This window comes from Dryobates pubescens, chromosome 37 (assembly GCF_014839835.1).
Source record: "Dryobates pubescens isolate bDryPub1 chromosome 37, bDryPub1.pri, whole genome shotgun sequence".
NCBI classification, from domain to species: Eukaryota; Metazoa; Chordata; class Aves; order Piciformes; family Picidae; genus Dryobates; species Dryobates pubescens.
This window is the reverse complement of record NC_071648.1, coordinates 3,065,138-3,090,904: the sequence shown is the minus strand read 5'-3', so window position 1 is coordinate 3,090,904 and position 25,767 is coordinate 3,065,138. Positions and strand designations below refer to the sequence as shown.

The window sequence follows — 25,767 nt, the reverse complement described above, 5'->3', positions numbered from 1 at the left end:
CTCATCAATGTCATTGATGAAGGTGTTGAACAGTACTGGACCCAGCTCTGATCCCTGGGGGACTCCATTAGCACTTTGCTCAGTAGTCCTTTCTCAGCAGTGAATTGATGATGTTATTTGTAGCTATGCAGGGAAGATTTTTCTGCAGCATAGAATCATTGTCAGGGTTGGAAGGGACCTCAAGGATCATCCAGCTCCAACCTCCCCTGCCATGGGGGACTGAGTGCTTACTCTCAGTCACAGCTCCCTGGGCTCCTTGGTTTAGTTATGACTCGTGCAAAACAAAATAACAACCTTCTGCTTGCTCATGCCATGAGCCCTGCACCAGTTTTGCTGCTCAGAAGGGGGAGAAGGCAGAAGGATTGTATTTGTGTTTGATGAGTGCAATGAAAGCAGAGTCAGACACAGCAGGATCAAGGCTGGCTCGCTGCTGGCACGCCTGGGCGCCGGGCACGGCGTGTGGCAGCTCTGGCTGTGATTCCTGCTGATGCTCCCTGATTCACCTCCCCAGCTGCCATCATGCGAGCAACCAAGTGGCTAATCTGCATGAGATCACTGCTGTGCTCACACAGAAGGGTATGGCCAGACCCCCAAGAGTCAAACCTGCAGGGATGGGTGCAGGTATAACGGTGAGGCAGCACTCTGGTGAGACCAGGGTTGTCCCTGGAGTGAGGAGCTCAGACTCCTTGGCTCATGCTGGGAAATGGGAGAGAGAATCATAGCAGCATAAAAGGGTCTGGGTTGGTGGGAAGGGGCCTCCTAAAGGTCATCCAGTCCAAATCCATCTGCAGTCAGCAGGGACATCCCCAACTAGATCAGGTTGCCCACAGCCCTCTCCAGCCTCACCTTGAATAGCTCCAGGGATGGAGCCTCAACCACCTCCCTGGGCAACCTGTGCCAGTGTTCCACCACCCTCATGGTGCAGAACTTCTTCCTCACATCCAATCTCAATCTGCTCTGCTCTACTTTGAAGCCATTGCCCCTGGTCCCTGTCCCTGCAGGCCTTTGCAAACAGTCTCTCTGCAGCCTTCTTGGAGCCCTCTTCAGGTCCTGGCAGGTTGCTCTTAGGTCTCCCTGGAGCCTTGTCCAGGCTGAACACCCCCAGCTCCCTCAGCCTGTCCTCAGAGCAGAGCTGCTCCAACCCCCTGAGCATTTTCATGGCCTCCTCTGGACCCTCTCCATCAGGTCCATGTCCTTCCTGTGCTGAGGGCTCCAGACCTGCACACAGCACTGCAGGGGAGGTCTCAGCAGAGGAAAGGGGCAAAATTTCCACCTTCAAACCACAACTGTAGTATTTTCTCAGCGACTTTCAGTGTCCTCTCTGCAGTGACCTCACTGTAGTTTAACCAGCAGCTGTTTCCTCCTCTGCCTGTGTTTGCTTTTACACTTAATTTGGGCAGAAGGAGCATGTGCTTGGGCTGCATGGGGGCTCCACAGGTACTGAGCAGATCACCAGGACACTGCCAAACATAAGGAATAAGGGCTGAGCTCCTCTCCTAGCATTTCACTTCATAGAGACATTAATATCTTCTCTCTCCTCTCAGCCCTCTGTGGGTGTGCTAAGGTGGTAGGTAGGAACTGAGGTATCTTCTGTCAGAGAGGATAGGACTTGGCTGGTGGGATTCACAGCTAGGGATGTGGCCAGACACAGCAGGCAGGCAGGGAGAGGAAACCAGAGCACAAACACAGCGAGGGAATTAGGGAGCAAGCAGTGTTGGATTGCTTCTACATTCACACATCTGCAGCCAATTTAACCAGCAGAAATGAGCAGGGGCTTGACCAGGGTGGTTTAATGGCAGAGAGACCTGGGATGTGGCTGTGGAGTCAGGCTGGTGTCAATGACTTGCTACATACCTTGTGATAGATAGAGAATCACAGAACATTAGAGGCTGGAAGGGACCTCCAGAGATCAGCCAGTCCAAGCCCCCTGCAGAGCAGCAGCACCCAGGGTAGGCTGCACAGAAATGCATCCAGGTGGGGTTGGAAAGGCTCCAGAGAAGGAGACTCCACAACCTCTCTGGGCAGCCTGCAGACCTGCAGGCCTCTGTCACCCTCACTGCAAAGAAGTTTCTCCTCATCTTGAGCTGAAACCTTCTCTGGTCAAGTTTGTCTCCATTGGACCTTAGCTTATTGCTGTGCAGCACCCACAAGAGCTTGGCCCTCTCCACTTGTCCCCCAGCCCTCAGCTATTGAGAGACACTGATCAGATCCCCTCTCAGCCTTCTCTTCTCCAGACTCAACAGCCCCAGGGCTCTCAGTCTCTCTTCACAGGGCAGATGCTCAAGTCCCCTAAGCATCCTCCTGGCTCTCCCTTGGACTCTCTCCATCAGGTCTCTGTCTCTCTTGACCTGGGGAGCCCCAAACTGGACACAGGATTGCAGCTGTGGTCTCAGCAGGGCAGAGCAGAGGGGGAGCAGACCCTCCCTAGCCCTGCTGGCCACACTTTTCTTGCTGCACCCCAGGCTCCCCTTGACCCTCTTAGCCACCAGGGCACATTGCTGTCCCATGCAGAACTTGCTGTCCATCAGCACTCCAAGGTCTTTCTCCATGGTGCTGCTGTCCAGCAGGGCAACCTATAACCTGCCCTGGTGCCTGCTGTTGTTCCTCCCCAGATGCAGGATCCTGCACTTGTCCTTGTAGAACTCCCTGAGGTTCACCTGCAGCCAGCTCTCAGCCTGCCCAGCTCTGCTTGGATGGCCTCAAGGGATTTTCTTCAATGGATCCTGGCACTCTGCTGTGTCATTTTTAATTGCTACCAAAGGCAGTCCTTGTAAAAGGTATTTTTGGAAGTGAGCATCCATCAGAAGCAGAAATGCAGGAAGCTTTATATAGAACCCAGGAGGAAAGAGAAGAGAAATGTTGTGAAGATGGTGCAAAAGAATTCAGTCATTTAGAGACAAGCAGCAGCCCTGCAGAGTTGAACTAAGAATCTGCATTCCTGTTTGTTTTTTGTGCTCACATCAGCAGCAGAGGCTCTTCAGCATGGTGTGTGGGCTGCAACCTTCAGCAAGAGACTTCACACACATATTTTAATCACTGTGGCTGGGCAGATCACAGAGAGTTTGAAGAGATCAGGGTTCCCCTTCAGCAGCACTGAGGAGCTGTGCTGAGCTTCTCTGTGCCTTCTTGCTGCAGGCCTGGATGATAGAGTAGAATAGAATAGAATGAACCAGGTTGGAAAAGACCTCAGGGATCATCAAGACCAACCTGTCACCCAACACCATCTGATCAACTAACCCATGGCACCAAGCACCCCATCCAGTCTCCTCCTAAACACCTCCAGGGATGGTGAGTCCACCACCTCCCTGGGCAGCACATTCCAATGGCCAATCTCTCTTGCTGGGAAGAACTTCTTCCTAACCTCCAGCCTAAACCTCCCCTGGCACAGCTGAGACTGTGTCCTCTTGTTCTGGTGCTGCTTGCCTGGGAGAAGAGACCAACCCCCACCTGGCTACAACCTCCCTTCAGGTAGTTGTAGAGAGCAATGAGGTCTCCCCTGAGCCTCCTCTTCTCCAGGCTAAACAGCCTCAGCTCCCTCAGCCTCTCCTCATAGGGCTGTGCTCAGGGCCTCTCCCCAGCCTCATTTTAGGTGGCTCCCAAGTAGGTTGTGCTGCTGATTGTCTGCCTTGAAGTGGCTACAGGCTTGGGGTGCCAGCCCTGCAGCCTGGCTCCAGGTCAGACTGTAGGAATCTGGTCTCTGTAAGCCAGCAAGGCAAAGGTGGTGATGGGACTGTAAAATTAAGAAGACAGAGAAGCAGCCTAGATGACAGGGTGCTGCCACTGGGATGTCCTGAAACAGCAACACATAATCTGTCTGAATGTGTAAAGGCAGCACATGGATGGAACCAGAGTGTTTCAGAGCTTTGATTTGTCTCAGCACCAAAAATGACAGGACCAGGGGCAATAGCTTCAAAGTAGAGCAGAGCAGATTTAGATTGGATGTGAGGAAGAAGTTCTGCAGCATGAGGGTGGTGGAACACTGGAAGAGGTTGCCCAGGGAGGTGGTTGAGGCTCCATCCCTGGAGCTATTCAAGGTGAGGCTGGAGAGGGCTGTGGGTGACCTGATCTAGTTGGGGATGTCCCTGCTGACTGCAGAGGGGGTTGGACTGGATGAGCTTTGGAGGTCCCTTCCAACCCAGCCCATTCTGTGGTTCTATGAAAAGCAGATGCTTGTCCTGAGTGGCTGCTGAGGTTGCCCTTCCTTGTGTATATGCAGCACACCTGCAGCACAGAAGGCCAGTGGCAGCCTGGGCTGCAGCAAAAGCACTGTGGCCAGAGATGGAAAAAGGGAATCCTGCCTCTCTGCTCTGCTGAGACCTCCCCTGCAGTGCTGTGTGCAGGTCTGGAGCCCTCAGCACAGGAAGGACATGGACCTGATGGAGAGGGTCCAGAGGAGGCCATGGGAATAATCAGGGGGTTGGAGCAGCTCTGCTCCAAGGACAGGCTGAGGGAGCTGGGGGTGTTCAGCCTGCAGAAGAGAAGGCTCCAGGCAGACCTAAGAGCAACCTGCCAGGACCTGAAGGGGGCTACAAGAAGGCTGCAGAGAGACTGTTTGCAAAGGCCTGCAGGGACAGGACCAGGGGCAATGGCTTCAAAGCAGAGCAGAGCAGATTGAGATTGGGTGTGAGGAATAGGTTCTTTGATATGAGGGTGGTGGAACACTGGAAGGGGTTTCCCAGGGAGATGGTTGAGGTCCCATCCCTGGAGATATTCAAGGTGAGGGAAGCTGCTCTAGTTGAGGATGTCCCTGCATTCTCCATGGGTGCTGGATGAGATGGACCTTTAGAGGTCCCTTCCACCTCAGTGCCTTCTGTGCCTCTCTGTAGCTCCTTTTCCAGCTTTCAAAGCAGGCCTTGTAACAGGGTGCAGAACATGTCTGTGTGCTTCCTCCTCCTCTGATGGAATCCTGGGGCATCATCCTTGCCTGACAACCACACCAACAGCTACAGCTGTTGGATTTCCCCCTACCACACACACACACAGAGAGAGAGAATCAAGCATTCAGTATAATTTATCTGCCTGGGCATCTCTGCTGCCTCTTACTGCAACAGCAGGTTGTGAAGCCTAGGAAAATGCTGCAATGCAGCAAGTCTCCTACCGCTGATCAAAAGTAGATGGTTGTTGTTGTTGTTTTGGTCCTGGTGGTTGTTTGGTTTGTTGGTTTCCAACCTCCCCCCTCCCCCCTTCTGCAAGTTTGTGGGTGGCATTTCAATCGAGTTCTCATGGTAAGGAACGTGATCTAAACTCACTGAAGCCTACAGAATTAGGATTTATTTCATTTCCCCCCCCTTTTTTTCCCCCTCCCTTTGCCTTTCCCTGCGTGTGCTTGATGTGGGTGTGCAGCCCTTACAACCGCAGCGATGCCGCCGGTGTCGGCGCTCCTGCTGCAGAGCCGGCCGGGGGAAGGCAGCAGGGGCAGGGGGGCGTTGCTGAGCGCCGAGGCTCTTCGGCAGCCCTTCGGCAGCCCTTCGGCCGCCCCGTTGCTGTCTCCTCGGGAAGGAGGGCTGCCGGGCGAGCCGCCTGCGGCAGCTGCTCCTCACCTCGCTGGATCGCGGTTCGATGCCTTCCGGCGCCACGGCTACAGCACGCCGCTAATTCCCGGCCGAGGCGGCGGCGAAGTGGCAGAGGTGAGGAAGGGGAGACAGCCGCCCGAGCAGCCAGGAAAATGCCCGTGGTAGGGTAGGGTAGGGAAAGGTAGAGTAGGGAAGGGTAGGATGGGGTAGGATAGGGTAGGGTAGGGTAGGGTAGGGTAGGGTAGGGTAGGGTAGGGTAGGGTAGGGTAGGATAGGATAGGATAGGGTAGGGTAGGGTAGGATAGGGTAGGATAGGATAGGGTAGGGTAGGATAGGGTAGGATAGGGTAGGATAGGATAGGATAGGGTAGGGTAGGGTAGGATAGGGTAGGATAGGGTAGGATAGGATAGGATAGGGTAGGGTAGGGTAGGATAGGGTAGGAGAGGATAGGATAGAGTAGAATAGAATAGAATGGAATAGAGTAGGACAGGACAGGATAGAATAGAATAGAATAGAGTAGAACAGAATGGAATGGAATGGAATGGAATGGAATGGAATGGAATGGAATGGAATGGAATGGAATGGAATGGAATGGAATGGAATAGAGTAGGCTAGGATAGGGTAGGGTAGGATAGGATAGGATAGGATAGAATGGAATAGAGTAGGATAGAATAGAGTAGAGTAGAGTAGAGTAGAATAGAATAGAATAGATAGGATAGGGTAGGGTAGAATAGAATGGAATAGAATGGAATAGAATGGAATAGATAGGATAGGATAGGATAGGATAGAATGGAATAGAGTAGAAAACAATAGAGTAGAAAACAACAGAGTAGAATAGGATAGAGTAGAATAGGATAGAATAGAGCAGGACAAAATAGAACAGATTAGAGCAGAATGGAATAGAATAGAATAGAATAGAATAGAATAGAATAGAATAGAATAGAATAGAATAGAATAGAATAGAATAGAATTGAATTGAATTGAATTGAATTGAATAGAATGAATCAGGTTGGAAAAGACCTCAGAGATCATCCAGTCCAACCTATCACCCAACACCATCTCATCAACTAAGCCATGGCACCAAGCACCCCAGCCAGGCTCTTAGGAATGCCCTATGGGATCACAGACTCACAGAATGTTTATCCCTTGGCATCAATCTGCCTTTTTCCTCCCTCACAGTGGAATTCTTCCTCCTGTTTCCATGGCACTTCCTCTGCCTCAGCTTCCACCACTGCCCCTGGTGCTGGCATTGGGCATCCCCCAGCAGAGCCTGGCTGCAGCCTCTGGGCACTCACCCTGCACATCTTTATCAACAGCACTGAGGCCACCTCTCAGGCTCCTCCTCTCCAAGCTCCCTCAGCTCCCTCAGGCTCTCCTCATGAGTTTCAGTGACTTTTACCTATTTTTAAAGCATTATCTTAAGTATATGTTGTGGGGGGGTGTGTCTTTTTTTACCCCAGCCTGCCTACAGGAGATGAACAGCGTAGGAGGTTAACACTGACACCCAAAAAAGTCCTTGCCTTGCTTACATGCAGAAGAACTACAACCTTCTGTCAGGAACTGTGTGTCAGGGATGAGTCATGCATGTTGGGGCTCATGGACATGCTTGGCTCTGTCAGCAAGACCAAGCCCACACCTTCAGACAAGTGTTGCAAGTAGGACCTACAGAAATCCCAGGGCTGCCTGCAAGGCAGAATGCTGCAGGTAGGGGTTGGGGAAGGAGAGAACCATCTCAGCTATGGCAAAAGGTCTCCTCCTCTCCCTGGTTTTCCACATAGATACTCACTGGACTGCTCTGCTCTTCCTTCTCCTCAGCAACATAGAATCACAGAATGGCTTAGGCTGGAAGAGACACAATACAGAATACAGAATTAACCAGGTTGGAAAAGACCTTGAGATCATCCAGTCCAACCTATCACCCAACACCATCCAACCAACTCACCCATGGCACTGAGTGCCTCATCCAGGCTGGTTTTAAACACTGCCAGGGATGGTGACTCCACCACTGCCCTGGGCAGCACATCCCAATGGTCAATCTCTCTGTCTGGGAAGAATATCAACCATCACAAACATCCAACCTAAACCTCCCCTGGTGCAGCTTGAGACTGTGTCCTTTTCTTCTGTCACTGCTTGCCTGGGAGAAGAGACCAACTCCCACCTGGCTACAGCCTCCCTTCAGGGAGTTGCAGAGAGCAATGAGGTCTCCCCTGAGCCTCCTCCTCTCCAGGCTAAGCAACCCCAGCTCCCTCAGCCTCTCCTCACAGGGCTGTGCTCCAGACCCCTCCCCAGCCTTGTTGCCCTTCTCTGGACAAGTTCCAGCATCTCAACCTCTTTCTTAAACTGAGGGGCCCAAAACTGGACACAGGACTGACCTTAGAGCTCACCTAATCCAACCCCCAGGCTGAGGGAGCTGGGGGTGTTCAGCCTGGAGAAGAGAAGGCTCCAGGCAGACCTAAGAGCAACCTGCCAGGACCTGAAGGGGGCTCCAAGAAGGCTGCAGAGAGACTGTTTGCAGAGGCCTGCAGGGACAGGACCAGGGGTAATGGCTTCAAAGTAGAGCAGAGCAGATTGAGATTGGATGTGAGGAAGAAGTTCTGCACCATGAGGGTGGTGGAACACTGGAACAGGTTGCCCAGGGAGGTGGTTGAGGCTCCATCCCTGGAGCTATTCAAGGTGAGGCTGGAGAGGGCTGTGGGCAACCTGATCCAGGTGGGGATGTCCCTGCTGAGTGCAGGGGGGTTGGACTGGATGAGCTTTGGAGGTCCCTTCTGGACTGGACCATGCTGTGACTCTACAGCACAGGGCTTTGCTGATGTCCCAGTTTTCTTGATCTTCCATCTCCCTTGTTCAGCAGTTGCTGAAATGGTGAAATGAATGTTAGGAATTAAGCTGGGATTTCTTTGTTATTAGTGCTTTTTTAATCTGGATTTTGTAGAAGGCTTGGAGTGAGAAGTGTCCTAATGCCCTGTCATTAGAAAACTTTTTTGCTGACCATTTTCCATCCAGAAGTGGTCTGAGAAGACTGAATACTGCACTGATCCACTCAAGAATTAACTCCTTCTGTACCTTTCCTGCCACAAAAGATTGCCCTGGCCTGATCTGCAGCATGTTGCACAGGAATATCATAGAATGGCAGTGGTTGGAAGGGACCTCTGGAGATCATCCAGTCCAACCCCCCTGCCAGAGCAGGGTCACCTAGGGCAGGTCACACAGGAATGAATCCAGGTGGGTTGTAAACCTCTCCAGGGAGGGAAACTCCTCTGGGCAGCCTCTTCCAGTGCTCTGTGAGCCTCACAGTGAAGAAGTTCCTCCTCATGTTGAGCTGGAACCTCCTGTGCTGGAGTTTCAATCCATTGCCCTTTGTCCTATCACAGGATGCAACTGAGCAGAGCCTGCCCTGTCCCTTCCTTCCTGACCCCCAGCCCTCTGACAGACATTGATCAGATCCCCTCTCAGCCTTCTCCTCTCCACACCAAACAGCCCCAAGGCTCTCACCCTCTCGACACCAGGCAGTGCTCCAGCCCCTTCAGCATCCTTGGAGCCCTCCAGGGATTCTGAACAGGTAAACTGGGGACAGAAAGCAGTAAAATGTCAAGAGGCAAAGGGAGAAGGGAGCTCTGTTGGGCTCTGTACTGGGAAACAAAGAGAGCAGTGAGATATTGGCTGTGAGGAGACAACTGATCACCCAGTACGTCGCTGTCACCGTTGCGTTCGTTCCGTATGGATAGCAAGAAGCCTTCTATTTTAAACCATGTTGTCTCAATAGTCATGGCTTGCTGGGGAGGAAAGAAAAGGAAGAACACCACCCTCGTTTCAGAAGCTGCAAATGGGTATGAGCAAGGCTCCTTGGAAGCAGTACAGCAAAATAAAGAGCTCAGTACGTTCCTGAAGGCAGCTCAGCGCTGGCGCGGCTGGGCTGTGAAATACCAACTGCAGCTTTGAGGTGGTGATGTTCTGGGGGGCTGGATCATGAGGTTGATGTCACAGGATCACACAGGATCACAGGAGGTTAGGGGTGGGAAGGGATCTCTGGAGATCCGCCCCCACTGCCACAGCAGGACCACAGAATCCAGCACAGGACACCCAGGAATGCATCCAGACAGGGCTGGAAAGGCTCCAGAGAAGGAGACTCCACAACCTCTCTGGGCAGCCTGCTCCAGTGCTCTGTCAGCCTCACAGTGAAGAAGTTCCTCCTCATGTTGAGGTGGAACCTCCTGTGCTGTGGTTTCCATCCATTGCCCCTTGTCCTATCACAGGGCACAACTGAGCAGAGCCTGTCCCCTCCATCTTGGCCCCCAGCCCTTAGCTCTTTATAGACATTGATCAGATCCCCTCTCAGCCTTCTCCTCTCCACACTAAACAGCCCCAGGGCTCTCAGCCTCTCCTCCCCAGGCAGGGCTCCAGTCCCTTCAGCATCCTGGCAGCTCTCCCTTGGGCTCTCTCCAGCAGATCCCTGTCCCTCTGAACTGGGGAGCCCAGAACTGGATGCAATATTCCAGGTGAGGTCTCAGCAGGGCAGAGTAGAGGGGGAGGAGAACCTCCCTGGCTCTGCTGGACACACTCCTCTGAATGCACCCCAGGATCCCCTTGGCCTTCTTGGCCCCCAGGGCACATTGCTGTCCCCTGCAGAGATTTGCTGTAGAGTCCAAGGGAGGGCTTCACGGATGCTGAAGGGACTGCAGCACTGCCTGGTGAGGAGAGGCTGAGAGCCCTGGGGTTGGTTAGTCTGGAGAGGAGAAGACTGAGAGGGGATCTGATCAATGTCTTTCAATAGCTGAGGGCTGGGGGTCAGGAAGGAAGGGGCAGGGACAGGCTCTGCTCAGTTTTGCCCTGTGATAAGACAAGAGGCAATGGATGGAAACTCCAGCACAGGAGGTTCCAGCTCAACACGAGGAGGAACTTCTTCACTGTGAGGGTGAACTCCTTTCAAGTAGTTGTAGAGAGCAATGAGGTCTCCCCTAAGCCTCCTTGTCACCAGGCTAAGCAACCCCAGCTCCCTCAGCCTCTCCTCACAGGGCTGTGCTCCAGACCTCTCCCCAGCCTCACTGCCCTTCTCTGGACACCTTCAAGTATCTCAGTGTCCTTCTTGAATTGAGGGGCCCAGAACTGGACCCAGGACTCCAGGTGTGGCCTAAGCAGTGCTGAGCACAGGGCAGAATGACCTCCCTGCCCCTGCTGGCCACGCTCTTGCTGATGCAGGCCAGGATGGCTGCCACGGCTGCTGCCGGCCAGCCAGCGATTTCTTCTCTGAGTTTTGTGCCCTGAGCTTTCAGCCCCACAACTCCTTTTCATCCTGAAGCCCAGCAGAAGTCTAGCAGGAATAATTAGCAAGCCAGAAAGAACTCGACCTGATTTGTGGGGAAGCAGTGAAGGATGCAAAGAGACAGTTGTTGTTCGAGGAGCCGGGAACAAAAAGCGCCTGGGTACTGACCCGGTCACGGCAGAGCTCGGCTTTGAGGGAATCCCAAAGCTGGTAAGTGCTCTGCAGCCTGAATACTGCCTATTCATTCAGCCCTTCCAGCAGAGGGAATGAATCATCTTTTCAAGCAGACAGCCCCTCTGGGTCGAGAGCTCGAGGTCAGCGGTGGGGCATGTGTCTCAGGCTGCCTGCCCTAAGTGCCGAATGAGAACGGAGCAGGCTGGGCCAGCGGCTCGGCCAGCAAACGTTTGCACAGAGCTCCCTCGGGAGACCCCCCCTGACTGGCAGCTCTGGGGCCATAGCCAGGTGCTTCTGGAAGGGCCATCTGTCCTCTTAACTGCTCAGCTGCTTCATCCCTACCCCAGGGGATGGAGCAAAACTAGAAATGGGTAGATTGAGATTGGATGTTAGGAAGAAGTTGTTCCCCATGAGGGTGGTGAGAGACTGGCAGAGGTTGCCCAGGGAGGTGGTGGAAGCCTCATGCCTGAAGGTTATTAAGGCCAGGCTGGAGGTGGCTGTGAGCAAGCTGCTGTAGTGTGAGGTGTCCCTGCCCATGGCAGGGGGGTTGGAACTGGCTGATCCTTGAGGTCCCTTCCAACCCTGACAGCTCTGTGATTCTGTGTTCACTGCTTGTATTGGAAAGAGCTGATGGTCCTGGACTCTCACAGAGGTGTGGGCACCAGGCTCTGATGGGAAGCAGCAGGTCTGTGTCATTGGATGGAGACAGAGCCTTGAGAACTCTGCTGACATGAGGCTGGAGCTTCTTTCCTCTTTGCGTGCAGCAGCTCATGCTGGCCACTGCTTGTGGCAGGAGTCTAGACTGGATGGTTTGATTTGAGATGGCAAATCCTAGCTTCCCTCCAGCCCCCTGGCTCTCTCTTTATGCTGAAATAAATCACATTCAGCCCCATGGCTTGGGGTTTTTCTCCCAGACTTTTCCCTCAGTTACTGAATATGTTCACCAGTCACATCTTATCACTCTTGACAGACACTTTCTTCACCCAGTGCAACTTTCCTACCCTTCCCATCTCCTCAACCCTTGGGCTGCTTCCTTACCTCCCACATAACTCTTTCATCTTTCATCTTGTCCCAAGAGAATGTCACTGAGCTCACACACAGAATTAACCAGGCTGGAAAAGACCTTCGAGATCATCCAGTCCAACCTATCCCCCAACACCACCCAACCAACTCCCCCGTGGCACTGAGTGCCTCATCCAGGCTGGCTTTAAACACTTCCAGGGATGCTGACTCCATCACCTCCCTGGGCAGCACATCCCAATGGCCAGTCTCCCCTGGTGCAGCTTCAGACTGTGTCCTCTTGTTCTGGTGCTGCTTGCCTGGGAGAAGAGACCAACCCCCACCTGGCTCCAGCCTCCCTTCAGGGAATTGTAGAGAGCAATGAGGTCTCCCCTGAGCCTCCTCTTCTCCAGGCTAAGCAACCCCAGCTCCCTCAGCCTCTCCTCCCAGGGCTGTGCTCCAGACCCCTCCCCAGCTTTGTTGCCCTTCTCTGGACACCTTCCAGCATCTCAACATCTTTCCTAACCTGAGGAGCCCAGAACTGGACACAGGACTCCAGGTGTGGCCTAACCAGTGCTGAGCACGGGGCACAATGACTTCCCTGCTCCTGCTGGCCACTCTATTCTTGATCTAGGCCAGGATGCCATTGGCCTTCTTGGCCACCTGGGCACACTGCAGGCTCATGTTCAGCCTGCTATCAACCAGCACCCCCAGGTGCCTCTCTGCCTGGCTGCTCTCAGCCACTCTGCCCCCAGCCTGTAGCTCTGCCTGGGGTTGCTGTGGCCAATGTGCAGAACCTGGCACTTGGATGTGTTCAATCTCCTGCCCTTGGCCTCTGCCCATCTGTCCAGCCTGTCGAGGTCCTTCTGCAGAGCCTCTCTTCCCTCTAACAGATCAACTCTTGCTCCCAGCTTGGTGTCATCTGCAAACTCACTGCTGATGGACTCAATGCCCTCATCCAGCTCATCAATAAAGACATTGAACAGGCTGGGGCCCAGCACTGATCCCTGGGGGACACCACTGGTGCCTGGCTGCCAGCTGGCAGTGGCTCCATTCACCACCCCTCTCTGGGACTGGCCAGGCAGTTGCTCACATACCTGTGTCAGCACATTTCTGGGCTCAGGGTGGGAACCAAAGGGGTGGCAGCAGAACAAGGTTAAACCCAAGCTGGATCAAGCATCAGGTGATTGCCTCCAGCCCTGGAAGCGTGGGGAGGAGCTGAGTCTCTGAAATTGGTCTTTGCTGTGACAGCACAGTCCTGCAATTAAGATCTCAGAAAGGCTGAGTGACTCAGCAGGTTGGCTCCTCCTGACACCTTGGATGCTTGCATTGGCTCAACTCAAAACACTGGAGCAAATGAAAATTAAACTGAAGAGAAGTTATTGTAGTTAAAATACAAGCCAGGGCACATAGACCCTGGCTTCTGTTTTACTTCACATCCCAAGGTGTTCACTGAAGCCCTTTTGAGGGGCTTTAGGTTCCCTCACTAGTGGCTCTGTCCCCCCTGCCTCCTGTCCTTTTGAGGGGTTTAGCTTCCCTCAATGCTGGCTCTGTCCCCCCTGCCTCCAGATGTCAGTCCAGGGAAGGTAACTTCCCTGGTGCAGAAGGTCAACTTAGGTGCACTTGCAGCCCAGAGAGCCAAGCAGAGCCTGGGCTGCAGCAAGAGAAGTGTGGCCAGCAGGGCCAGGGAGGGGATTCTGCTCCTCTGCTCCACTCTGCTGAGACCACACCTGGAGCTCTGTGTTCAGCTCTGGAGCCTCTGTTCCAGAAAGGATCTGGAGGTGCTGGAAGGTGTCCAGAGAAGGGCCACAAGGATGAGCAGAGGGCTGGAGCTGCTCTGCTCTGGAGACAGCCTGAGAGAGTTGGGGTTGTGCAGTCTGGAGAAGAGAAGGCTCTGAGGAGACCTTCTTGTGGCCTTCCAGTATCTGCAGGGGGCTACAGGAAAGCTGGGGAGGGACTTTTGAGGGTGTCAGGGAGTGATAGGAGTGGGGGGAATGGAGCAAAACTAGAAATGGGGAGATTGAGATTGGATGTTAGGAAGAAGTTGTTCCCCATGAGGGTGGTGAGAGACTGGCAGAGGTTGCCCAGGGAGGTGGTGGAAGCCTCATCCCTGGAGGTGTTTGCAGCCAGGCTGGAGGTGGCTGTGAGCAAGCTGCTGTAGTGTGAGGTGTCCTTGGCCATGGCAGGGGGGTTGGAGCTGGCTGATCCTTGAGGTCCCTTCCAACCTTCAGAGGGGCTTTAGGTTCCCTCAGTAGTGACTCTGTCCCCCCTGCCTCCAGTCCTTTTGAGGGGCTTCAGGTTCCCTCAGCAGTGGCTCTGTCCTCCTCCTCCTCCTCCCCTGTGCCAAAGCAGGCTGGAGGTGTGGCTGATTGCTTTGCATTCCCTTTGTAGGCAGCAGGGTTTGGCTGAGCAAAGATTTGGCAGGATAAAAAGCTATCCCCCCATAAAATGATATCCCAAATGTTGTGATTTCTCCTGTCTGGAGTGGTTAAGAGCACAAAAGATCTCTTGAGTCTTCTTAGTTCCAGGTGGGGAGAGATGAATTTCTTTGCCTGAGCTGCACAGCCATGGGTCACAGGAGTGGGTGGCTGAGTGTGGGTGGGGAGTGTGTTTCTAATTCAGAGAAGCATGAGGGTGTAGTTAAGTTAAAAGGAACCTTTGGCTTGGAAGGTGGGTTAGGAAATAATGGAAAGGGAGGAAGCAGTCCTTGCACATGTCTGAGACCAAGGGGGTGCAGCGCAGCAGTGACTGCTCAGACAGTCCCTAGGAAAGAAGATTCTAGCACTGGTTCATCACAGAATGGGCTGGGTTGGGAGGGACCTCCAAAGCTCATCCAGGCCAACCCCTCTGCAGTCAGCAGGGACATCCCCAGCTAGATCACATGGCCTCATTCAGGCTTTTCTTAAACACCTCAACCTCACCACCTCCCTGGGCAGCACATCCCCAAGGCCAATCTCTCTTTATGGCAAGAACTTCATTCTAAGATCAAGCCTAAACTTCCCCCTGCACAGCTTGAGACTCTGTCCTCATGTTCTGCTGCTGGTTGCCTGGGAGAAGAGACCAACCCCCACCTGGCTACAGCCAGGATCACAGGATCAGAGGATGTTAGGGGTTGGAAGGGACCTCTGGGGATCATTCAGTCCAACCCCCCTGCCAGAGCAGGAGCAGAGAATCCAGCACAGGTCACACAGGAACACATCCAGACAGGGCTGGAAAGGCTCCACAGAAGGAGACTCCACAACCTCCCTGGGCAGCCTGCTCCAGGGCTCTGGGAGCCTCACAGTGAAGAAGTTCCTCCTCGTGTTGAGGTGGAACCTCCTGTGCTGCAGTTTCCATCCATTGCCCCTTGTGCTGTCACAGAGCACAACTGAGCAGAGCCTGTGCCTGTCCCTGTCCCTTCCATCCTGACCCCCCAGCCCTCAGCTATTGATAGACATTGATCAGATTCCCCTCTCAGCCTTCTCCTCTCCACACTAAACAGCCCCAGGGCTCTCAGCCTCTCCTCCCCAGGCAGTGGTCCAGCCACCTCAGCATCCTTGCAGCCCTCTCCAGCAGATCCCTGTCCCTCCTGAACTGGGGAGCCCAGAACTGGATTCAATATTCCAGCTAGGGCCTCACCAAGGCAGACTGGAGGGGGAAGCAGAACCTCCCCAAATCCCTCCCCAAAGCACTGGTTCTTTTTGTTTCATGTGGCTTTGCTGTGCCTCCTGCACTGCGGGGGAAGAAAGCCGTGGCAGCCACAAGCGGCGAGGAGTCTTCTCTGCCAGGGTTGTAAGTCAGGTCCCTGGCAGGGGTGGTTGAGATGGCTGCTGGCTAAGGGCTGTGGAGCCTCAGGTTTCAGCCAAGCCTGCCAACTGCAATGCCTTCTCTCAAGTGCAGAGAGAGGGCTCACTGTGCCCATTTGGAGCCCTGCTTGGTGGAAGAATCAGTGCAGCATCTCCGGCTCCGAGGTACTCTCCTTGGAGCAATCCTGCCCTTGCTCGGGGCTCGGCTGGATGAGTCTGCTAACAGCAGCAACAAAAGACTCCACAGAGCAATCTGGGAGGCTTCTGGCTGCCAGGAGGCATTCTGGCTTCCCAGCACCACTGCTTCCAGCCTTCAGCCCCTCTGGCTCCCCTGAGGCAGCAGGGATTTCAGGTAGGATTGAGCGGAACTGCCACGACAAGGCTGTGGTGCTGCCTCCTCGTAAAACTTGCAGGGGGAGTTCCTCTGGAGAAGGGAAAGGCTCTGAGGAAGCCTGATGGAGGCCTTTCAGTATCTGGAGAAGGGCAACAAGGCTGGGGAGAGGTCTGGAGCACAGCCCTGTGAGGAGAGGCTGAGGGAGCTGGGGTTGCTTAGCCTAGAGAAGAGGAGGCTCAGGGGAGACCTCATTGCTCTCTCCAACTCCCTGAAGGGAGGTTGTAGCCAGGTGGGGGTTGGTCTCTTCTTCCAGGCAACCAACACCAGAACAAGAGGACACAGTCTCAAGCTGCACCAGGGGAAGTTTAGGCTGGAGGTGAGGAGAAAGTTCTTCCCAGGGAGAGTTGTTAGCCATTGGGATGTGCTGCCAAGGGAGGTGGTGGAGTCCCCATCCCTGGAGGGGTTCAAGAGGGGATTGGATGTGGCACTTGGGGCCATGGTTTAGTAGTCATGAGGTGTTGGGTGACAGGCTGGACTTGATGATCTCTGAGGTCTTCTCTAACCTTACTGATTCTGTGATTCTATGAAGGGGGCTACAGGAAAGCTGGGCAGGGATTTTTTAGGGTGTCAGGGAGTGATAGGACTGGGGGGAATGGAACAGAGCTAGACATGGGTAGATTGAGATTGGATGTCAGGAAGAAGTTCTTCCCCATGAGGGTGGTGAGAGACTGGCAGAGGTTGCCCAGGGAGGTGGTGGAAGCCTCATCCCTGGAGGTGTTTGCAGCCAGGCTGGATGTGGCTGTGAGCAAGCTGCTGTAGTGTGAGGTGTCCCTGGCCATGGCAGGGGGGTTGGAACTGGCTGATCCTTGAGGTCCCTTCCAACCCTGCCAGCTCTGTGGTTCTTTGTGCTGGCAGCTGGACTCCCTGGTGCTGCTGCTTTGGTGCTTTTGCCATGCCTGCCATGCACTGAATTTCTTGGTAATGAGTTTTCACCTTATTTCTTGCTTCAGCTATCCCTTAAGAGTTGTCATGGTGCTGTTGTTATGGTTACCAACCCCTTCAGCAGCTAAAATGCCTTTCCTCTCTCCTGCAGGAAGCAATTATGATTAGTGTGTGTGAGGGTGTTTGAAGGCTGGTAAATGGTGCAAAAACACTGTGCTGGGGCTAGAAAATGAAGCAGGCAAAGTGCTGGAGCAGGAAGGGCTGTGCAGAGATTCTTCTGGGGTTTTTTAGCCAGAAGTGACCTCCCTGGTGGATGTTCTTTTGAAGCTAAAAGCTGCCAGTGCCATGATTTCAGCGCTTCAAGAGAGAGAGGCACCTGGGTTTAGACTACTTGAGAGATCTACTTGAGGAAATCTGCTCAAGGGATTGGAGAGAGTCCAAGGGTGATGAAGGGACTGGAGCACTGCCTGGGGAGGAGAGGCTGAGAGCCCTGGGCTTGGTTAGTGTGGAGAGGAGAAGGCTGAGAGGGGATCTGATCAGTGTCTATCAATAGCTGAGGGCTGGGGGTCAGGAGGGAGGGGACAGGGACAGGCTCTGCTCAGTTGCACCCTGGGATAGGACAAGGGGCAATGGATGGAAACTGCAGCACAGGAGGTTCCAGCTCAACATGAGGAGGAACTTCTTCACTGTGAGGGTGACAGAGCACTGGAGCAGACTGCCCAGAGAGGTTGTGGAGTCTCCTTCTCTGGAGCCTTTCCATCCCTGTCTGGATGTGTTCTGTGTGCCCTGTGCTGGATTCTCTGGTCCTGCTCTGGCAGGGAGGTTGGACTGGAAGATCTCCAGGGGTCTCTTCCAACCTCTAACATCCTCTAATCCTGTGACTGATCAAGTTGGAGCAGCCATGGGAGCAAGGACAGCCCTGTGTGCTGGGCAGCCACCTGTCCTGGTCAGGGAGCATCCAGCAGTGGGATGGCTCAGGTGCACTTTTCTTGCCAGCAGCCCAGAAAAACGACTGCCTGCCCCAGGGGGCAAGAGTCACTCGGGACTGGGAGCTGAAAAAGTCCTCCTCAGACTTTTACCTGCTCCTGAGGCATGCAGCAGGATGGGTAGGAAGGATACTTGCTACCAACAGAAGTGGAACTGATGCTGCATCTCACCCCTGCCCCCATCATCCATGTCCACAGGGCCAGGCACTGTGCAGGATGGAGCAGAGGAGTGAGGGCTATGAGCTCCTCTGGCTCTCCTGCCAGCGCTGCAGGTCTGAGGAGCTGCTGCAGGGGCTGCAGCCATCCCTCATGCTCAGCTCTGGCAAGGATGCAGGTTGCAGTAAACATTCAGCTTGGTGCAGTGAGCCTCCTTTGTTCAGGCTCTGGCCCAGGCACCCTCCTTCACTTTTAACCCAGGGTGCAATCAAAAGGATTTTCTGCCCAAAAGCTGTCACCATTGACTGAGTGCCTGTGCTGTGGAAAAGGAGAAGCCTTCAAAATCAGCTGGGTGCTGAAACAGGTGTGAGGAGATGGGTGCTGCCTGCATTAACACAGGCAGGGTACTGCTTGCATTGTCTGGAAGGAGGAGCTCTGTCTGCAGGCTAAAGCCTCAGGCACTGGCCAAGGAAGACATAGAATCATGGAAGCCTAGAATGGTCTGGGGTGGAAGGGACCTCTGTTGCAGAATGGCTTGCAAGCTCATCCAGTCCAACCCCTCTGCAGTCACCAGGGACATCCCCAACTAGATCAGGTTGCCCACAGCCCTCTCCAGCCTCACCTTGAATATCTCCAGGAATGGAGCCTCAACCACCTCCCTGGGCAACCTCTTCCAGTGCTCCACCACCCTCTTGCTGCAGAACTTCTTCCTCACATCCAATCTAAATCTGCTCTGCTCTACTTTGAAGCCATTGCCCCTGGTCCTGTCCCTGCAGGCCTTTGCAAACAGTCTCTCTGCAGCCTTCTTTTAGCCCCCTTCAGGTCCTGGCAGGTTGCTCTTAGGTCTCCCTGGAACCTTCTGTTCTCCAGGCTGAACATCCCCAGCTCCCTCAGCCTGTCCTTGGAGCAGAGCTGCTCCAATCCCTTGATCATTTTCCTCACCCTCCTCTGGACCCTCTCCATCAGGTCTATGTCCTTCCTGTGTTGAGGGCTCCAGACCTGCACACAGCACTGCAGGGGAGGTCTCAGCAGAGCAGAGCAAAGTGGCAGAATCTCCTCTCTGGCTCTGCTGGCAATGCTGCTTTGGATGCAGCCCAGGCTGCCCTTGGCCTTCTGTGCTGCAAGCTCACCCTGCCTGCTCCTGTCCAGTTTCTCCCCCACCAGCACCCCCAAGTCCTTCTCCTCAGGGCTGCTTTCCATCCCCTCCTCCCCCAGTCTGTACTGACAGTGAGGATTGTTCCAGCCCAGGTGCAGCACCCTGCACTTGCTCTTGTTGAGCCTCATGAGGTTCCCCTGGGCACCACCTCTCCAGGTCCCTCTGGCTGCCATCCTGTCCCTCTGGGGTACTGACCATGCCACTTGCTCTTTGTTATAAATCACCAGAGAAAATTGTTCATCCTTTATTAGCCTTGTGAGGTAGAGTGACCCCAGCTGAGAGAAGGCATAAATCTGGCTGTTAATGTACCACATCCCCACAGCCACAGCACTCAGAGGAGCTTTGCTCCAAGTGCTGAGTATTGTTAATCATTTAGTGGCTTCTGGACTGTGGCAAAGTGTTTTAAGGAAGAGAGAACATAACATGGTCAGATGCCATCAGGCTTTTCTCCTCATCCATGCTCTTTGCTGTGAGGCTTTTAAAGCACACAGGAAAACACTGAGATTGATGTGAGACTAAGTGCATGGTAGCTGAAAGGAAGGGGGACAATGCAAGTGCAAAGCTCCCTGCCTGTGCCTGGCATCCCAAACTACCCCTCATGATGTGTAACCATGTGAAGACAGCAGCACTGCCAGGCTTTGGCACTGCATGCTGCAGCCTTGGCCTTGAGGTGGAAGCAGGAGGTTATTGGGATTTGTCCATCCAGATTTCCCACCTTCTGTCTCTTGTTGCTCAACAAGGGCAAGGGGAGAGGCTTGCACCTGGGAAACAACAACCCCATGGAGCAGGAGAGGTTGGGGACTGAGCTGCTGGAGAGTAGGGAAGGGGAAAGGGACCTGGGGGTCCTGGTGGATGGGAGGTTGACCATGAGCCAGCAATGTGCTCTGGTGGCCAAGAAGGCCAATGGCATCCTGGGGGGGATTAGAAGGGCTGTGGTCAGTAGGTCAAGAAAGGTTCTCCTCCCACACTGCTCTGCCCTACTGAGGCCACATCTGGAATCTTGTGTCCAGTTCTGGACTCCTCAGTTCAGGAAGGACCTCAGGGAACTGCTTGAGAGAGTCCAGCACAGAGCCACAAAAATGATGAAGGCAGTGGAACATCTTCCTCATGAGGAGAGCCTGAGGGAGCTGAGGGCTCTGGAGCTTGGAGAGGAGGAGCCTGAGAGGTGACCTCAGTGCTGTTGCTAAAGCTGTGCAGGGTGAGTGCCCAGAGGCTGGAGCCAGGCTCTGCTGGGTGCTGCTGGGGCCAGCAGCAGGCCAGGCTGGATGTGGCTGTGAGCGACCTGCTCTAGTGTGAGGTGTCCCTGGCCATGGCAGGGGGGTTGGAGCTGGCTGATCCTTGAGGTCCCTTCCAACCCTAATAACTCTGTGATTCTGTGTTGCCCTGGATCAGCCAAAGCACTCCAAGTTTCTTCTTTTGGTGTATGTACTTAAATTCTGGTACAATATTTGTCCACTTCTTAGCATTCCTCTGTCAATACTTGAACCACCTGCTGTATTTAATTCCATGGTATGCTGATGAGGTGACAGAGAACCAACTACCCTGCTGGTGAGAAGCACACCTCTGTCTGCTGGGGCTGGAGTAGAAGTTTGCAGAGGAGGGCAAGGAAGCTGGGAAGGACCTGGAGAAGAAATGTGATGAAGAGCAACTGAAGGAGCTGGGGATGGTTAGTGTGAAGCAGAGGAGGCTGAGGGGAGACCTCCTGGCTCTCTACAGCTCCCTGAAAGGAGGTTGTGGAGAGCTTGGTGCTGGTCTCTTCTCACAGGTCATTAGCCATAGAAGAAGAGGGAAGAGCCTCAAGCTGCAGCAGGGCAGGTTCAGACTGGACAGCAGGAAGAATCTTTTCCCATCAGGAGTGGTCAGGGCTTGGAATGTGCTGCCCAGGGAGGTGGTGGAGTCCCCAAGGCTGGATGTGTTTGAAGGTGTTTTGGCTGTGGTGCCTTGGGGCTGTGGTTTAGGGGTGAGCCTTGTAGAGTAGGGTCCTGGGTTGGACTTGGTGACCCTGAGGGTCTTTTGCAACCTGTGATTCTGTGATTGTGTGAAGCTGCTGAGTACAAAGATGCTTTGTGGTGACTCAGTCACTGTCTTTCTACTACCATTATAAGCTCTGAGAGCACCTGATGAATAAGAGGGAGAGTCAAGAATGAACTCATCCATTTTTCACTTCTCTAACCCTTCTATTATAAATCCCCAGCCAAATTCTGCCTCCAGATCCACACAGTTCTCCTTGGAGCCTGCCCACTCTATTTATTTTGGAAGATAAAAGCACTTCTGTTACTTTCACAGAGGACTTCTGTGACATGGTCCCTTGGAAGGCTGTGAATGTCCTTCCTCAAGAGCTTCAAGTGAAGCAGAGAGTCTCTGCCTGGAACAGGGAATGTCAATAGTAGGATATAACAATGAAGTTCATCCCAGTGATCTTCAGATCCATGTGCCCCATGCTCAGGCCTTGTATAACCTTTCCTCACCATTCAGCCAGACCTGGACAGGCTGAGAGCTGGGAAGGGAGAAACTGAATGAAATTCAACAAGGGCAAGGGGAGAGGCTTGCCCCTGGGAATGGACAACCCCATGGAGCAGACTAAAGAGCCTCAGGTCTTGCAGCCTCTCCTGACAGGGCAGCACTCCAGTCCCCTCATCATCCTGGTAGCCCTCCCTTGGACTCTCTCCAGTAGATCCCTGTGCCTGTATGCTGATGACCAATTCACTTCTTGTTAAGTGGGTCGATATTTAACTGTAATTAATGAGCTAAAGTCAGATTAACAGAAGGCTAGCCCTCAAGAAACTGCTGCTAACAACTGCCAAGCATATGAGAGCTAGGCAGGGCTTGAGCCATCACTTTCACCACTTGTGGTTGTGGTTTTCAAGCAGTTCACCCAGGGCCAGGCTAGGCAAGCAAGGATGTCTCTGTGTGTGACTGAGTTTCCCCAGCAGTGCTGCTGGTATCATGCCTGCGCTGCCTGATGGGCAGGGGCACAGCCACCTGCTTGGAGCTGATCTCTCCTGCTCTCCAGCTTTCTTGGAGCCCCCTTCAGGTGCTGGAAGCCTGTTATTAGGTCTCTCCAGAGCCTTCTCTTCTCCAGGCAGAACACCCCCAGCTCCCTCAGCCTGTCCTCTGAGCAGAGCTGCTCCAACCCCCTGAGCATTTTCATGGCCTCCTCTGGACCCTCTCCATCAGGTCCATGTCCTTCCTGTGTTGAGGGCTCCAGACCTGCACACAGCACTGCAGGTGAGGTCTCACCAGAGCAAAGTGAATAGAATAGAATTAACCAGGTTGGAAGAGACCTTTGAGATCATCAAGTCCAACCTATCACCCAACACCATCTAATCAATTAAACCATGGCACCAAGCACCCCAGCCAGTCTCTTCCTAAACACCTCCAGGGATGGGGACTCCACCACCTCCCTGGGCAGCACATCCCAATGGCCAATCTCTCTTTCTGGGAAGAACTTCTTCCTAACCTCCAGCCTAAACCTCCCCTGGCACAGCTTGAGACTGTGGCCTCTTGTTCTGGTGCTGGTTGCCTGGAAGAAGAGACCAACCCCCACCTGGCTCTCCTGCTCATGACATAGAATCAGTGAATAGTCTGGGTTGGAAGGGACCTCCAAAGTCATCCAGTCCAACCCCTCTGCAGTCAGCAGGGACATCCCCAACTAGATCAGGTTGTCCAGAGCCCTCTCCAGCCTCACCTTGAATAGCTCCAGGGATGGAGCCTCAAGCACCTCCCTGGGCAACCTGTTCCAGTGTTCCATCACCCTCATGGTGCAGAACTTCTTCCTCACATCCAATCTCAATCTGCTCTGCTCTACTTTGAAGCCATTGCCCCTGGTCCTGTCCCTGCAGGCCTTTGCAAACAGTCTCTCTGCAGCCTTCTTGGAGCCCCCTTCAGGTCCTGGCAGGTTGCTCTTAGGTCTGCCTGGAGCCTTCTCTCCTGCAGGCTGAACACCCCCAGCTCCCTCAGCCTGTCCTGGGAGCAGAGCTGCTCCAACCCCCTGATCCTTTTCTTGGCCCTCCTCCGGACCCTGTTGCTAACCTCGGCTCCATGTCGTTGCAGGCGGAGCGCTGCCGGCGGGGCACCATGGCGGACGAGAGGAAGGAGGAAGCCAAGGCCCCGCACTGGGCTCCGGCTCCACTGGCAGAGGCCTCCTCGCACCCCCACTCCCCCGAGCTGAAGGAGCAGGGCGGCGCGGGGCCCGGGCTGGTCCGCAGCGCCAATGGATTCCCCTACCGGGAGGAGGAGGAGCCGGGGCTGGGCGGCCGGCAGCAGCCGGGCACCTACGGCGGCGGCAAGGAGAACGGCATCAACGGGGAGCTGTCGGCGGGGGACAGGGAGACTGCAGGTAACCGGCACTGCTGCCCCCCTGCCCTGCTGCCCCCCTGCCCCGCTGCCCCTCTGCTGCCCCGCTGCCCCGCTGCCCCACTGCCCCACTGCCCCTCTGCTGCCCCGCTGCTGCCCCGCTGCCCCACTGCCCCGCTGCCCCGCTCCCCGCGCCGTCACGCAGCCCCTGCACAGAGCTGGGGGATGTCTGCCCAGGGCTGTGGTGGGTTGAGAATCTCACCCCCCGTAACACACACATTGGACTGGCCAGACCAGCTCAGGTTGGAAGCAAGTGGATCATACAGCTGCCAGGGTTGGAAGGGACCTCAAGGGTTGTCCACTTCCAACCCCCATGCCGTGGGCAGGGACACCTCACACTGCAGCAGCTTGCTCACAGCCACAGCCAGCCTGGCCTGAAAAACCTCCAGGGATGAGGCTTCCACCACCTCCCTGGGCAACCTCTGCCAGTGTCTCACCACCCTCGTGGGGAAGAACTTCTTCCTGACATCCAATCTGAATCCACCCACTTCTAGAATCAATAAGGTTGGAAGAGACCTCAAAGATCATCAAGCCCTCATGACTTCTAGTTCTACCCATCTCTAGTTTTGCTCCATTCCCCCCAGTCCTATCACTCCCTGACACCCTGAAAAATCCCTCCCCAGCTTTCCTGTAGCTGCCTTCAGAAACTGGAAGGCCACAGGTAGGTCTCCCTGGAGCCTTCTCTTCTCCAGACTGAACACCCCCAATTCATTCAGTCTGTCCTCACAGGAGAGGTGCTGCAGCCCTCAGCTCATCCTGTGAAGCTGTATTTACAATCTAAAATGGAATGCAATGAATATGTACATAGTATATATAATATTTACACATATTTACAGGTATTTACCTAATAAACAGCACAAGAACCTTCCCTGGCCAAGAACCACGGGAGCTAATAGCTTTCCCTTCCCTCCTCCCCTCCTTACCCGCCCTGGGCACAAAGGGACAAGAGAAGAATGCAGAGAAGTGGATTTTAGTGCTTAGCCAAAACAAAGAACGCAGCCAAGGTCAGCAAAGCCAGCCAGAAGCAAGTCAGTGTCTCCCCAAGCTGAAATGAGAGAAAGATAGCTTGCATTACCAGCCTTATGTTTGTTATCTATCCAAGAGGACTGGATAGATATTAAGAAGTGGCTGGAGGCTGAGCCCAGAGAGTGGTGGTGAATGGTGCCACAGCCAGCTGGCAGCCAGGCACCAGTGGTGTGCCCCAGGGATCAGTGCTGGGCCCCAGCCTGTTCAAGATCTTTAGTGATGATCTGGATGAGGGCATTGAGTCCATCAGCAGTAAATTTGCACGTGACACCAAGCTGGGGGCAGGAGTTGATCTGTTAGAGGGTAGGAGAGCTCTGCAGGGGGACCTTGACAGGCTGGACAGATGGGCAGAGGCCAACAGGATGGCATTCAACAAGTCTGAGTGCTGCATTCTGCACTTTGGCCACAGCAACCCCAGGCAGAGCTACAGGCTGGGGTCAGAGTGGCTGAGAGCAGCCAAACAGAGAGGGACCTGGGGGTGCTGGTGGACAGCAGCTGAACATGAGCCAGCATGAGGAACAGTGTGGGCAGCAGGAGCAGGGAGGTCATTGTGCCCTGTGCTCAGCACTGGTTAGGCCACACCTGGAGTCCTGTGTCCAGTTCTGGGCTCCTCAGTTTAAGAAAGATATTGAGATGCTGGAAGGTGTCCAGAGAAGGGCAACAAGGCTGGGGAGGGGTCTGGAGCACAGCCCTGTGAGGAGAGGCTGAGGGAGCTGGGGTTGCTTAGCCTGGAGAAGAGGAGGCTCAGGGGAGACTCTACAACTCTACAACTCCCTGAAGGGAGGTTGTAGCCAGGTGGGGGTTGGTCTCTTCTCCCAGGCACCCAGCAGCAGAACAAGAGGACACAGTGAATTCTATGTGTTGGTGAGTGCAGCACAGAGAGCTTTGCCTATCCCTGCTCCCAAATACCAGCACCTTCTTCAAACCACCAGCTGTCTGCACACCCAGGTGTTGCTCAGAGCACCTCAGCTCAGCATTTATTCACCCTTGCTCAGGCACATGTCACTGCATTCCCACAGGGACTTTGTTTGTAAACTCTGGGAGGATTTTAGGGTTCAGCTTCTTATTTAGGGTGGG

The 25,767-nt window shown here is 54.1% G+C and overlaps 1 protein-coding gene across 21 annotated transcripts in view; it reads left to right on the top strand.

The window, feature by feature from the left end:
• The window catches only part of MAP2 (microtubule associated protein 2), a 225,683-nt gene that overhangs the window by 125,751 nt on the left and 74,165 nt on the right, over window positions 1-25,767 (top strand). For all 21 annotated transcript variants that reach the window (XM_054177052.1, XM_054177060.1, XM_054177061.1 and 18 more), the window contains one exon: window positions 23,362-23,647. In XM_054177052.1, the coding sequence (XP_054033027.1) occupies window positions 23,386-23,647 (262 nt within the window). In that variant the 5' untranslated portion in view covers window positions 23,362-23,385. The remainder of the gene's footprint in view (window positions 1-23,361; window positions 23,648-25,767) is intronic.